This window comes from Symphalangus syndactylus, chromosome 12, assembly GCF_028878055.3.
Source record: "Symphalangus syndactylus isolate Jambi chromosome 12, NHGRI_mSymSyn1-v2.1_pri, whole genome shotgun sequence".
Lineage (NCBI taxonomy): Eukaryota > Metazoa > Chordata > Mammalia > Primates > Hylobatidae > Symphalangus > Symphalangus syndactylus.
In genome coordinates, this window is record NC_072441.2 from 123,959,176 (window position 1) to 123,973,924 (window position 14,749).

The window sequence follows — 14,749 nt, forward strand, 5'->3', positions numbered from 1 at the left end:
GCAAGGACAAAAAAAGTAACTTTTATGAGAAAGAAATAGGATTATGGGGGGGATTATCCTTGTGTACATGAACTGGATAGCTTGTCTGCCTAAGCTTATTCTTGCCTTTTGAACGTATGAAAGCCACTGCTGGGGAAAAAAAATGTATTTCAGGATAATTTTTTTTTTTTTTTTTTTTTTTTTTGAGATGGAGTCTCACTCTGTCGCCCAGGCTGGACTGCAGTGGTGTGATCTCGGCTCACTGCAACCTCTGCCTCCCGAGTTCAAAGGATTCTCATGCCCCAGCCTCCTGAGTAGCTGGGACTACAGGCATGTGCTACCACGCCCGATTAATTTTTTTCATATTTTTATTAGAGACGGGGTTTCACCATGTTGGCCAGGCTGGTCTCAAACTCCTGACCTCAGGTGATCTGCCCGCCTCGGCCTCCCAAAGTGCTGAGATTATAGGTGTGAGCCACCGCGCCTGGCCAGGCCCCTTTATCTCTTAATCATTAATGAAAACTGAAAAGTGAAAGGATGTTACTTAGAAGCCTCACCTTTAGTGATGCTGAGTGTGTTATCACCACTTGCTACAAAATCATAAAGTGCAACGAAGAGATTAGGGTCACTCTCGGTGGCTCCGAGCAAGTTCTCCTTGGAGCTCCACCTGACAGCCTCATTTAGTGCCTGGGGTTCAACATCACAACCATAGGGACGATGCAAAGCTTCTGAAAGACATAAGAAGGGAAGGGAATTCACGGTGAGTTCAACAGCAAAACATTTGTTTGAATTCAGTATATACACAGTATTTCAGCTGCTGGCTCCAGAGTAGGAAAGAACTGTATAGTATAAAGTGTTATGAAGAATGAGCAAATAGGCACTGTGTCTCCGAAGCATGAGGAAGCAATTTACTTGTTGAAAATGTAAAACAAGGTAGTCAGAGAAAAGACCACAAAATGAGAGTTTAGCCGTGATTTATATGCACTTACCAAAATCAGACATAAACTAATAGGAAACGCAGTTTTCTCAAAATGGAAAAAAGAATCTCAAAGAGAAATGGTTACTAGCTTTATAAAACATATAGGATATTTTGTTATAGTAGTGGTTGGAGTTTTAAGGAAGAAATGATTGTAAGTTTCTTACAAGTCCACCCAAACTACCCTTATTCCTTTTTCTCTCCACAGAAAACAAACTGTAGAAAAGACAACAGGGATTATTTTTCAGAATTAGGTAATATTGTATAAATCCAGGCCCTCTGTTTAAGTATAGAAAAAATTATTTAAAAAGTGCTTTTAGAAAAATATCTTTTTTTGGCCAACATGGCGAAAAATAATCTTTTTTTGTTTTAAAAAACAACAAAAGAAACATGGCCACACCCGGCCTGAATGACTTTTTTAAACTCCATTTTGTTTTCCTGAGCAGTGATTTTTTGTAAATATCAATAACTTAATTGAAGAGCCTAGAAAACATTACTATCATCGGGCATTTATTGAGTTTCTACTCAAAGTGGTCCAAGCCTTTTACGACCTGTTTTTTCCTCAAGCCTTTACAGTTTCTAAATTTATTCATGGTACATAGCACAGGTGATCCCTATACCATCTTAAAGATCACCTGCTTCTCACAGCCCAGATCGATTATACAAAAAACAGTTTTTCCACTATCGATTTTCTTGATCAGACTATTTTTAGTGCCTGTCTACAAAGGCAAACTATCCAAATGTCTATGTCATATAACAACACTTTTATGTCTCTCTTCTTCCACTTATTATTATTATCATTATTATTTTGAGATGGAGTTTTGCTCTTGTTGCCCAGGCTGGAGTGCAATGGCGTGATCTTGGCTTACTGAAACCTCTGCCTCCCGAGTTCAAGCGTGATTCTCCTGCCTCAGCCTCCCAAGTAGCTGGGATTACAGGCGCCTGCCACCATACCCAGCTAATTTTTTTGTATTTTTAGTAGAGACAGGATTTCACCATGATGGCCAGGCTGGTCTCGAACTCCTGACCTCAGGTGATCCACCCACCTCAGCCTCCCAAAGTGCTGGGATTACAGGCGTGAGCCACCACACCCGGCCAACTTATTCCCTGCCCGTGCCCCTCCCCCACCACTGAGATAGAGTCTTGTTTTGTTGCCCAGGCTGGAATGCAGTGGTGCAATCTCTGCTCACTGCAACCTTTGCCTCCCAGGTTCAAGCAATTCTACTGCCTCAGCCTCCCGAGTAGCTGGGATTACAGGTGCACGCCACCAAGCCCAGCTAAGTTTTGTATTTTTAGTAGAGATGAAGTTTTGCCATGTTGGCCAGGCTGGTCTTGAACTCCTGACCTTGTGATCTGCCCACCTTGGCCTCCCAAAGTGCTGAGATTACAGGCGTGAGCCACCACACCCAGCCAGGCCAACTTATTTTTAATATAAAAATGGTTTTATCATATATGAAAGGAAAAACTCTTGAATTTATGGTTCCATTTATTTTCAAATCCATTCCCTGTTCTCCATCTCTACTGCCAATGCCTTAGTTCAAATCCGCAACATCTCAACATCTCTCACCTGGACTACTGCCTCCAGTCTTGTCTCCCTCAAATCCATCCTCCACACAGCTGGCAAAGTGATCTATTTAAGAAAAAAATTGACCACGTCACTTTTCTTAAGCTTCTTCAATAGTTTAACATCAAACTAAAGTCTCCTTTTCACGGCCTTCAAAGGCCTTTCATGATCAGGTCTCTACCTACTTCTCCAGCTTCTCCTCTCCCGACTCCATACCTCAGATTGTAAACTTTAATGTACACCATGCTGCTTCCCACCTTCTGGCCTTGGTTCACACAGTCCAGACTAACTGGAATGGGTTCTCACCCCACTTTTCTTTTGACTGGCTGATTTCTACTTGTAATACTCAGCTCCAATATATAGTAGTCCCCCTTATCCATGAGGAATATGTTCCAAGACCCCCAGTGGATGCTTAAAATCAGGATAGTACCAAACCCACTATATACTATGTTTTTCGTACATATACATAACCATGATACAATTTAATTTATAAGTTAGGCTTTGAAAGAGATTAATAATAAAATGAACAATTATAACAATATACTGTAATAAAATTTATGTGAATGTGGTATCTCTTTTTTCCCTCAAAATATCTTAATACTTTCAGACTGGGGTGGAGTGCCAGTAACTGAAACTGCATAAAGCAAAACTGGATAATGGGGGCTACTGAACCTCCCCTCTGTGCTCTCAAAAGCATCACAGTTGCTGCATTAATACTCTATCTTTATCTCTATATTAATAATACATTCTACATATGTTTGTTCCTCAAACATCATAACCTGTTCCTTGTATCTGGAATGGCATTCTTTTCCTATCAAAAGTTACATAATATGTGTTTAATAACTGTTAGCTAAATAAATGCCAATTACACAAACATGCAAGTGACAGGAAACAACATGTATCTTAATCTTAAAATCACATTAAACAGTATTTAAAAATTGGCTTCAGCCAGGCACGGTGGCTCAGGCCTGTAATCCCAGCACTTTGGGAGACTGGGTGGGTAGATCACCTGAGGTCAGGAGTTTGAGACCAGCCTGACCAACATAGTGAAAAACCCCATCTCTATTAAAAATACAAAAATTAGCCAGGCGTGGTGGCACGTGCCTACAATCCCAGCTACTTGGGAGGCTGAGGCAGGAGAATTGCTTGAGCCTGGGAGGTGGAGGTTGCACTGAGCCGAGATCGCCGCTGTACTGCAGCCTGGGTGACAGAGTGAGACCCTGTCTCCAAAAAAAAAAAAAAAAAAGGCTTCATAACTTCTACATGATATACACACAGAAATTCCTGTTGTAGGTTGGCTCTGTAATTCTCCAGTTTCTGAGTTTCATATTCCCTTCTCTCAAAAAGAATATATATTTAAAATTCCAGTTAATTCAATTTTGTTTTACATTAAGATTATGATAAACAAAAGTTCTGATATCATGAAAAGTTAAAGTAGTTATGTTGTTCCTTATTTAAATGCAGAAGTATAGTGAATGGGAACAGCTGTATTCTATACCAAGATAGCCAATTTGGGATGACCAAATCAACAAAAATCCATATTGTAAAAAACATTCTTCAAACCGGTTTCATATATCATATTTGTCTTTATTCTAATGCAAAAATTATCTACTCTAGCAGAATTTCCACTGGGCTACAAAATGCCAATCCTTTATTAAAATGACAAAATGCCAAAAAAGTACAGAAAATATCCATATTTATTAGCATCCATTACTGAACACTAAATAATCCACACTTATAAATATATACATATATTTTTTTTTTTGCCAGTGACACTGGTAACACATTACAATGTTTATAAATACTGTTTAATGATTATCAAACAGTTTAAGTATATTTAATTATTTGTAGTACAGTAAAAGTTCCGCTTGTTTGAAATTATGAGAAAAACTCAACAATAAAAAGAACTTTGGTACTATCAACGACCAAGTTAGAAATAGTAATAAGCAGAAGCCAACTCTTAACCCCTATCAGGACAAAACCAGCAAATGTGATATAGTTATACCTTACTTTGTGAAACTCAGTATATTAAATTTTAAAGTTTACAAAACAGTAATTTGATCACCCTGAGGGTGAGGACGGTGATGCAATATTGAGCAGCTTCCTGGGCTCACACAACCAGGAGCTGGCCAAGAACTAGATTCCCACAGTGGACATAAGGGGCGCCATGGGCACTGTGGAGCTGCTGTGGGTCACTGACTGGAGGCCAATTCTGGACCGGGTGCCTTACATCCACAGCAAGTTTAAGAAGGGTGATTGATTAAACTGATGCCTCCATGAACCCCTCTGCTATCAGGTGGTGCCAGCTCCTCCCATGTCAGCGCCTGCTGCATCTGGAACAGCCCAAGCCCTCAGGATGGATGCTCAGGGAATCTACAGTGCAACTTAAGATTTCTTGTATTTCTGAAAACAGCTGGGGTGTTTTAAGCACACAGCATTAAACCTCACTATGAAACCTGCCCCCTGCCTGTATATTAATCATGCTGATAACTCAGTTACTTTGATTACAGCCCCGGAGAATGACCCAGGGGTCTTCTCAAGCTCCAAAATGTTGCCAGTTTAGGAGAGTTTTCCAATGCTGTCAGATATTGTTTAATTATTATTATTATTATTGAGAGAAGGTCTCGCCGTGTTGTCCAGGCTGGTCTCAAACTCCTGAGCTCAAGCGATCCACCTGCCTTGGCCTCCCAAAGTACTGGGATTACAAGCACGAGCCACCGTGCCCAGCCTGTTTAATTATTTTAAATGTTTATTGGGGAAAAAGAAATCTCTAGTAATTTGAGTGAACACCACATGCAAGGCACTGTGCTGGGCTTCAGGATATAAAGATGAGAAAGCACTAATAACACCATCGGGACTCAATATGCAAAACTATCATCCATCTTTCCCTCCAAATTTGTTTCTCTCACAGAATTCCCCATTTCAGTTAATGGCAATTCCATCTTTTCAAACATTGAGGCCAAAAACCATGGAATCCTTCATGGCTCCCTTCTTGCTCTCACATACAACATCCAATCCACTCAGAAATTCTATTGGCACTGCCTTCAAAAATATATCCAGAATCTAACCACTTCTCATTCAGTACCACTTCGTGACCACCATCATCTAGATAAGGGGACCCCAACCCCTGGGCCACAGACAGGTCTGTGGCCTGTTAGGAACTGGGCCACACAGCAGCAGGTGAGCAGCAGGCGAGCAGCGGGCCAGCAGCAGGCCAGCGAGCATTACCGCTTGAGCTCCACCTCCCATCAGATTAGTGGAGGCATTTGATTCTCACAGGAGCCAAAACCTACTGTGAACTGCTCATGCGAGGGATCTAGGTTGAATGCTCCTTATGATAATCTAATGCCTGATGATCTGAGGTGGAACAGTTTCATGTGAAACCACCGCTCCCCACCCCAGTCTGTGGAAAAAATTGACTTCCATGAAACTGGTCCCTGGTGCCAAAAAGGTTGGGACCACTGATGTAGACTATTTCACTAGACTCCTGATTTCCATGCTTCCGTGCTTGTTCCCTACTGTTTATTCTCAACATACCAGCCATCTTTCAGAGCATAAGTCAGACTGCTACTCCTCTGTTCAAGACTCTTCAAAGGTTCCCCATTTTAGAGTAAAAGCTAAAATCCTTAAAGGCCCTGCAAGGTCCTTCACAATTGGTCTTGCCCAGCATCTCCTGCTACTATTCCTCTACCTCATTCTGGCCACTGATATCAATGCTATTGCTTGAACAAAGCAGGCACACTTCTGCCTCAGGACCTTTGCGCTGGCTTTTCCTTTTGCCTAAAACACTCTTCCCCATGACATTTCACCAAATGTTACCTTCTCAGTATGGCATTCTCTTATTATTCCATTTTAAAGTACATCTATTCCTGATAACACTCTCACATCCCCCACTGACTCCTTTCCTGATTTATCTCCATAGCCCTTACTACCACCATAGTGTATAATTTATTTATTTATTATTATATTCATGTATCTAAGTCTCCCTGCTAAAATGTAAGTTTTATGAGGACCAGGATTTTTGTCTGTTTTGTTCACTGAACAGTGACTCCAGAACAGTGTCTACATATAAGAGGCTCTCAAAAAGCTGAATGAATGAACTATGTATACGTCCTTACTCACAGAGGATGCTATGAGAGGACAGAATATAAAACAAAACTCTAGAGTCTGGCAAGGTTTCAGACTTAAAATTAGATAAACATTTAAACTGGATGAACACAGGCCAGGCACAGTAGCTCATACCTATAATCTCAGCACCTTGAGAAGCCAAGGCGGGAGGATCACTTGAGGCCAGGAGTTCAAGACCAGCCTGGGCAAAATCATGAGACTTCATCGCTATAAAAAATTTAAAAATTGGGCTGGGTGTGGTGGCTCGCGCCTGTAATCCCAGCACTTTGGGAGGCCGAGGTGGATCACCTGAAGTCAGGAGTTCGAGACCAGCCTGGCCAACATGGCAAAACTCTGGGCGTGGTGGTGGGTGCCTGTAATCCCAAGCACTTGGGAGGCTGAGGCAGGAGAATTGCTTGAACCCGGGAGGCGGAGGTTGTAGTGAGCTGAGATCAGACTGCTGCACTCCAACTTGGGTGACAAAGCAAGACTCTGTCTCAAAAAAAAAAAAAAAAAAAAAAAATTAAATGTTGGCTGGGCATAGTGGCACACAACTGTAGTCCCAGCTACCCAGGAGGCTGAGGTAGGATTGTCTGAGCCTGGGAGGTTGAGGCTGCAGTGAGCCAAGATCACACCATTGCACTCCAATCTAGGCAACAGAACAAAACCCTGTCTTTAAAAAAAAAAAAAAATTAGATTAATAGGAATTCTGCACTGATGACAGTAGAGTGACGGACTGTCAATACGCAAGGACATGTTTATAATAAGGGGGACAAAAGACGACTCTTAAAGACAAGTCAACTTCCTGAAAGTTGTGTTATCTGACAAAAGGAGAAAACAGAATGAGATGTACAGCACGATTTTATGTAAATTTAAAAGATATATGCAGGCCAAGCAATATTATATTTCTGAAATATGCAAAGTAATAACTATAGGATAAAAGTAATTTTTGAGGCCAAAGTACTAAAAGAACCACAATTTAGAAAACAATCCTTTTTATTCCCCATTCCCCTTCTTCCCGTCTCTGGTTTTACGGTCTTTTTGGTTGAGTCAAAAGATCTTATTTCCTTCCATTCTTCTTTCTTCCCACTCCTCTTTTGTTCTCAAAGAACTTAGGGTCAATTTCCTGCACAATCTGTCTGCACAGGATATCCACTTAAACACCATTCTACCCACTAGCACCAAACAAAAGGAAAACTTTTTCAAAGAGAAAAACATCCTAACATTTTTCTGAAGCTAAGAATGAACATATTTTGAATCATAAAGAGTAAAGGAACTAAATGAGGGGGAACAAGATAAGGGATAAAGGCAAAAACAAAAGAACACAAAAGCCTGTGGGAAGAGCAAGTAAATGTCACAGTGTTATCCAGTAGCTATAGTCTATGTCACTTTCCTCATTGGTTAAGACAGACATGTCTGGATGATTCAGATGTACTGTACACGCCCAAATGCAAGTGTGTGGGATGGGAATGGTTTATTTTTGAACAAAATGAAATGACTACTATAAATTAGGTAACTTAGATATCAAGTTAACTTATCTTCCATTATTCACTGCTATAGAGGTAGATCAAAGATTTAAGATGGGGTAAGAGAAGACTGATTTTCACTCATGTAAAGAAACTAGATAACAGAAATATATTATCACAATTAAGAAAAGGCATGTTTTTTTCTATTGCTACATTTGCAGGCTACAACAAAAATAAAGCAAAACAGAATAGCCACTTGTACAAAGTAAATTATCATGATTAAAAAAGTTAAAACCCAAAATAATAAAACTCAAATTGAGAAAATTCCTAAGCTTAATGTTTAATTTTATTAAAAACACTTTTCACCAATTAGTCATTCAATAACTTTTATCAGTTTAATTAGAAATTTGTCAGGTAGTAATAGGAGAAATTAACATTACAAATTTTCAGTTTAGGCATTTTCAAGTATTTTATAAACATTTATCTTGCCAGAATTCTACTTTATCTGACTGTATATTCTCTAAGAAGCTAATAAGTTTTAATAACTTCTTTTAAAAATTATGTAAGGTAAATTATTCAACAGTTTTCAATATAGCTTAAGTTCTTCACATCAAGCCATCTATATCTTACTATTACAAAATACTACAAATTATCCATACATTCTTCCATTCAGTATTTATTGAGATTCTACTATGAGATATTCCCCCAAGAAGACACACAAACTTTCACTGACCAAGAATGAAGACAAAAACAGTAGCAGATGAGATGAATTTTTTGAAATCTTCATTCACACTTGATTAATGTGGTTATCAAGCCTCCCCAAAACTATCAACTCTGAACCATACCTGTCAAGTCGGGCAGAGCAGATTCTGAGGCCTCAGTGCACAGGCAGCAAAGTGAAGTGTCCTGATCTCTGCCATAATTATTAGGTGGAAGGAGAACTGTCCCAAGGACCATACCTCTGCCCAGAAGCACAAAAGTTAAACTGTTCTGTGTAAAGAGGAAGTCTTAGAATTCCATTCTCTGACAAGCAATACCACATGCATGTGACATTTACTCATGTACTCAGTGGCCAGAGGGAACCAATAAAACGGTGAGCATTCACAATTCCCAAAGTGGGTGGAAAGTGACCTAAAAGATAATTTCCAGCAATCCGCAAAAGACTGAGTCAGAATGGAGTTGCTTCAAAATCTCTGAGAATACTTTTAAAATATAAGTAAAATAAAAACCAACATATATATGTATAACAAATAGCCTAATAATAAAACAATGTAGAAATTACTATATCTCTATTTTATAGGGAGATGATGAGGTGAGATTAGACAGAAAAGTTTCCTTGGAGAAAATCTGTTTATAATAAAACATGAAATACACTTTTAAAAGAAAGGAAACGCCTAACAAGACTCATCTTTTACATCACTTAAATAGTTCAAGAAACCACAAAGCCAAAGTCAAAGAAATAGCTGTGATCTGATTCATGAGCACAGAAGCCAAGAAATAACTGCCTTTGCTGACAATCTGGCTCTATAGCTTAATAAAGGTTAAAAACATGGCAACATAGTGTTGAAAACTTTTCAGTGTTAAAAGTTTATTTATTTATTTTTATTTACTTATTTATTTTTTGAAACGGAGTCTTGCTCTGTCGCCCAGGCTGGAGTGCAGTGGCACGATCTCAGCTCACTGCAACCTCTACCTCCCGGGTTCAAGTGATTCTCTTGCCTCAGCCTCCCAGGTAGCTGGGATTACAGGCACCCACCACCACGCCCAGCTAATTTTTTGTATTTTTAGAAGACACAGAGTTTCACAATGTTGGCCAGGCTGGTCTCAAACTCCTGACCTCATGATCCACCTGCCTCGGCCTCCCAAAGTGCTGGGATTACAGGCGTGAGCCACCGTGCCCGGCCTGAGTGTTAAAAGTTTTTAAAGCAAAAAGCCCAATCTTTGTTAATAAACAGGAACAAAGTTAAAGAAAATTTAAAAACCTGAAAATGACAGTACTTTATGAGAATTAAACAAGTAAAACCTACAAATAATAGATGACTTTAATGTATGATCTACAAAAATAATATTAAAGAGTTTGTAGGCCGGGACGGTGGCTCACACCTGTAATCCCAGGACTTTGGGAGGCAGAGGCAGGTGGATCACAAGGTCAGGAGATCGAGACCATCCTGGCTAACACAGTGAAACCCCATCTCTATAAAAAATACAAAAAATTAGCCCGGCGTGGTGGCGGGCGCCTGTAGTCCCAGCTACTCAGGAGGCTGAGGCAGGAGAATGGCGTGAACCCAGGAGGTGGAGCTTGCAGTGAGCTGAGATCGTGCCACTGCACTCCAGCCTGGGCGATACAGCGAGACTCCGTCTCAAAAAAAAAAAAAAAAAAAATGAGTGTTTGTTTAACTGTGTATCTGAGAACACTCATTCACTCAATAAATATTTATTAAGCACCTACTATGTACCAGCCCCTGTTCTAGGTCAATAAAAGTAACAGGGTAAGATAATAGGATGACAAGACTGAAACAGCCTTAGAGAAAATGGAAAAATAAAATGGTAACTTAAGCTTATTAGAGAAAGAATAACTTTAATGTAGGTAATTATTAACTATTTACAATAACAAAGCTTACGTTTTCAATAAAATTATCCTTTATAAAGCCAGTACTTTCAACATCAAGGGACAAATAAAAGAGTTAGATGACTAAAGGTTACTACAATTATAACTAAGAATTTCAAATACCAGATTGAATATCTCATTCTCTGGATTATAGAAAAAAATGTATGAGAAAGGATCTTCATCATCCACATTCTATCCATATGTAGACTCTATACCATATGGTTTACTATTTAACCAATAAATCTTCTATTTAAATTACCAATAATTAGTAGTTACATTTTCAATTACTTATATCATAATTTGGAATAAAGAGGAGATAAATGGATAAACAAAAGGTGGTCTATACATATAATGAAATATTATTTGGCCATAAAAAGAATGAAATTTTGATATATGCTACAATGTAGATGGGCCTTGAAAATATGATGCTAAGTGAAATAAGCCAGACACATCAAGGCAAATATTATATAATTCTACTTACATGAAATATTTATAATTTTTCTAGTTCTGGAAGTCTAGTTCTGCAAATGGATGGCTATACAACATTATTAATATATTTAATCCTACTAAACTGTACATCTAGGAATAGTTAAAATAGTAAACTCTGTGATACTCTGTCATAATTAAAAATTAAAATTACTAAGGTCTCCAAAGGCCTTTTATTTGTGTTATAGCTATCAGTATTTACTATATTTGAAATTAAACCTGAAATTTTAATGAGAAATTTGAATACCTATTAATTCTAAAATAACAATAAACCCATTATGTTAATAACATTTTTACTAAAAAAAAAAAACTGTTTTCAAAAGAGAATTAAGAAGAGTAGCATTTTCAGTTTTTGCAAATCTCTTTAATAGGTTGAGGTGGGAAAGTGCATTACTTTAATGAATGTGACAAACTAAGGCCAGAAGCAAAAGAAGAATCTAAGCAAAGATGAGGACGAGCGGGGGCATTCTGAGTAGAGAATGTAGGAAATTCAATGCAAAAACCCTGAGGCAGGAAAAGAACCTGGTATGTATAGGAAATAAGAAGTGTGGCTACTGTTAAGGAAGTCAGAAGATGAGCATGAAACAAAGTAAGGTAGACAGGGGCTGGCCAAATCAAGTGCTTAGGGATTTAGGATTCTATTCCAAGTACAACGGAAATCCAGTGAACAGTTTTAAGCAGGATGGCCATATGGTCCGATCTCTGTTTTTTTTTTTTTTTTTTTTTGAGACAGGGTCTTGCTCTGTCTCCCAGGCTGGAGTGCAGTGGCGTGATCCTGGCTCACTACAACCTCCACCTTCCAGGTTCAAGCGATTCTCCTGCCTCAGCCTCCTGAGTAGCTGGGATTACAAGGTGTGCACCACCATGCCTGGCTAATTTTTGTATTTTTAGCAGAGACGGGGTTTTGCCATGTTGGCCAGGCTGCTGACTTCCATTTTTTAAAAGACCATTATTACATGAAAAAAAAAAAAAGAATTACATTGAGAACCAAATTAGAAGCAGAAAACTATGCAGTAGTTCAGCAATGGGATCATGTTGGCTTAGAATAGGATGGTGGCAGTGAACACAAAGAAAAGTGTAAGAACTTAACGATATGGTTTGAAGAGGGAATCAATAGGGCTTGCAGATTACTTGGATATAACATAAGAGAGAAGGAGAAAATAAAGAATGGCTGTCAGGTTTTAGGCTTAACTGCAACTGGGTAGATGGCCATGTAATTCACTGAGAAGCAGCAGTAGTACAGGTTGAGTATACCTTATCCAAAACACTTGAGACCTGAAATGTTTCAGGTTTTAAATTTTTTCAGATTTTGGAATATTTGCATATATATAATGAGATATCCTGGGGTTGAGACCCAAGTGATATGGTATGGCTGTGACCCTACCCAAAATCTCATCTTGAATTGTAATCCCCATAAATCCCTACGTGTCAAGGGCAGGACCAGGCGGAGATAATCGGATCATGGAGGCATTTTCCCCCATGCTGTTCTCGTGATAGTGAGTCTCACAAGATCTGATGATTTTGTAAGTGTCTGGCATTTACTTTGCTTGTACTCACTCCAACCTGCCACCCTGTGAGGAAGATGCCTGCTTCTCCTTTGCCTTCTGCCATGAGGAAAAAGGAAAGGAAAAAAATATATCACCCCAAAGTATGTCTCTGACATAAAAATTATTTTTGAGCCTAAAGCAATGAATAGGGGAAAAACTCTCCATATCCTCTTGCTTTTCTACCTAAAGACAGGATAAATATTCTCCTTTACTGGTGACAACTGTAGACTCTTATCAGCCCAGAGATGGCCTGAGCCTGGGAGGTTGAGGCTGTAGTGAGCCAAGATCACACCACTGCACTCCAGCCCACAGGACAGAGCCAGACCCTGTCTTTAAAAAAAAAAAATTTTTTTTAAAAAGTAGGCAAAGAACATGAACAGACATTTTCCAAAGACAACATATAGGTGGCTAACAAACATATGAATAAATGGTCAAGGCCGGGCGCGGTGGCTCAAGCCTGTAATCCCAGCACTTTGGGAGGCCGAGGCGGGCGGATCACGAGGTCAGGAGATCGAAACCATCCTGGCTAACACGGTGAAACCCCGTCTCTACTAAAAATACAAAAAATTAGCCGGGCGTGGTGGCGGGCGCCTGTAATCCCAGCTACTCGGGAGGCTGAGGCAGGAGAATGGCATGAACCCGGGAGGCGGAGCTTGCAGTGAGCCGAGATCACGCCAGTGCACTCCAGCCTGGGGGACAGAGAAAGACTCCGTCTCAAAAAAAAAAAAAAAAAAAAAAAAAAAAAAAAAAAAAAAAAGAATAAATGGTCAAATCACTAATCATCAGAGAAATGCAAATTAAAACCACAATAAGATATCATCTTGCACCAGTCAGAATGGCCATTATTTAAAATTAAAAAAAAAAAAAACCAACTGATGTTTGCAAGGATGCAGAGAAAAGGGAACACTTATTCACTGTTGGTGGAAATGTAAGTTAGCATAACCTCTATGGAAAACAGAATAGAGATTTCTCAAAGAACTACAAGTAGGACTATGTACTTCAATCCAGCAATCCCACTACTGGGTAACTACCCAAAGGAAAAGAAATCATTCTATCAAAAAGACACTTGCACTCCATATATTTATTGCAGCACTATTCGCAATAGCAAAATCATGGAATCAGCCTAAGTGTCCATCAATGGATGACTGGATTTTTTAAAATGTGGTATAGATATACCATGGAATACTACTTAGCCATAAAGAAGAATAAAATCACGTATTTTGCAGCAACATGGTTGGAACTGGAGGTCATTATCCTAAGTGAAATGACTCAAAAACAGAAAGCCAAAAACCCTATTTTCTCACTGTAAGCGGGAGCTAAACAATGGTACACATGGACATACAGAATGGAATAATATATTCTGGAGACTCCAAAATGTGGAATACTACCTATTTGGTCCCATGTCATGTATGCTATTCAGGTGATGGTTACACTGGAAGCCCAGACTTCACCACTAGGCAATATATCCATGGAAGAACTGCACTCACACCCTCCAAATCTATAAACTTTTTTAAAAAAAGCAATAGAGGGACCTCAGCTTTTGCAAGATTAACTCTCTTTAGGTTAGTCAATAATAGTATAAGTACATGTTGTTTTATTATTCTTTGCTTTACTGTGCTTTGCAGACACTGTGTTTTTCACAAATTGAAGGTTTGTGGCAACCCTACATTGAGCAAGTCTATCAGCACCATTTTTCTTTGCTTTTTTTTTTTTTTTTTTTTTTTTTTGAGACAAAGTCTCACTCTATTGCCCAGGCTGGAGTGCCGTGGTGTGATCTCAGCTCACTGCAACCTCTACCTCTCAGGTTCAAGCAATCCTCCAGCCTTAGCCTCCTGAGTAGCTGGGACCACACGTGTGTGCCATCACCCCCGGCTAATTTTTGTATTTTTTTGTAGAGAAGAGGTTTCACCATGTTGCCCAGGCTGCTCTCAAACTCCTGAGCTCAAAGCAATCTACCCATTTCGGCCTCCCAAAGTGTTGGTATTACGGGTGTGAACCACCACACCCGGCCACCAC

At 39.3% G+C, this 14,749-nt stretch overlaps 1 protein-coding gene across 12 annotated transcripts in view; it reads right to left on the minus strand.

Annotated features, from left to right (window-relative positions):
- Nucleotides 1–14,749, minus strand: part of ABL2 (ABL proto-oncogene 2, non-receptor tyrosine kinase) — a 115,821-nt gene that overhangs the window by 23,184 nt on the left and 77,888 nt on the right. For 4 of the 12 annotated variants that reach the window (XM_055255720.2, XM_055255722.2, XM_055255716.2 and 1 more), the window contains 2 exons: nucleotides 2,523–2,585; nucleotides 537–707 (listed from right to left, as the gene is read on the minus strand). In XM_055255720.2, coding sequence (XP_055111695.1) covers nucleotides 537–707; nucleotides 2,523–2,585 — 234 coding nt within the window. Of the gene's footprint in view, nucleotides 1–536; nucleotides 708–2,522; nucleotides 2,586–8,937; nucleotides 9,077–14,749 lie in introns of those variants that run through there. The other 8 variants (XM_055255724.2, XM_055255718.2, XM_055255726.2 and 5 more) reach the window with 5 other exon arrangements.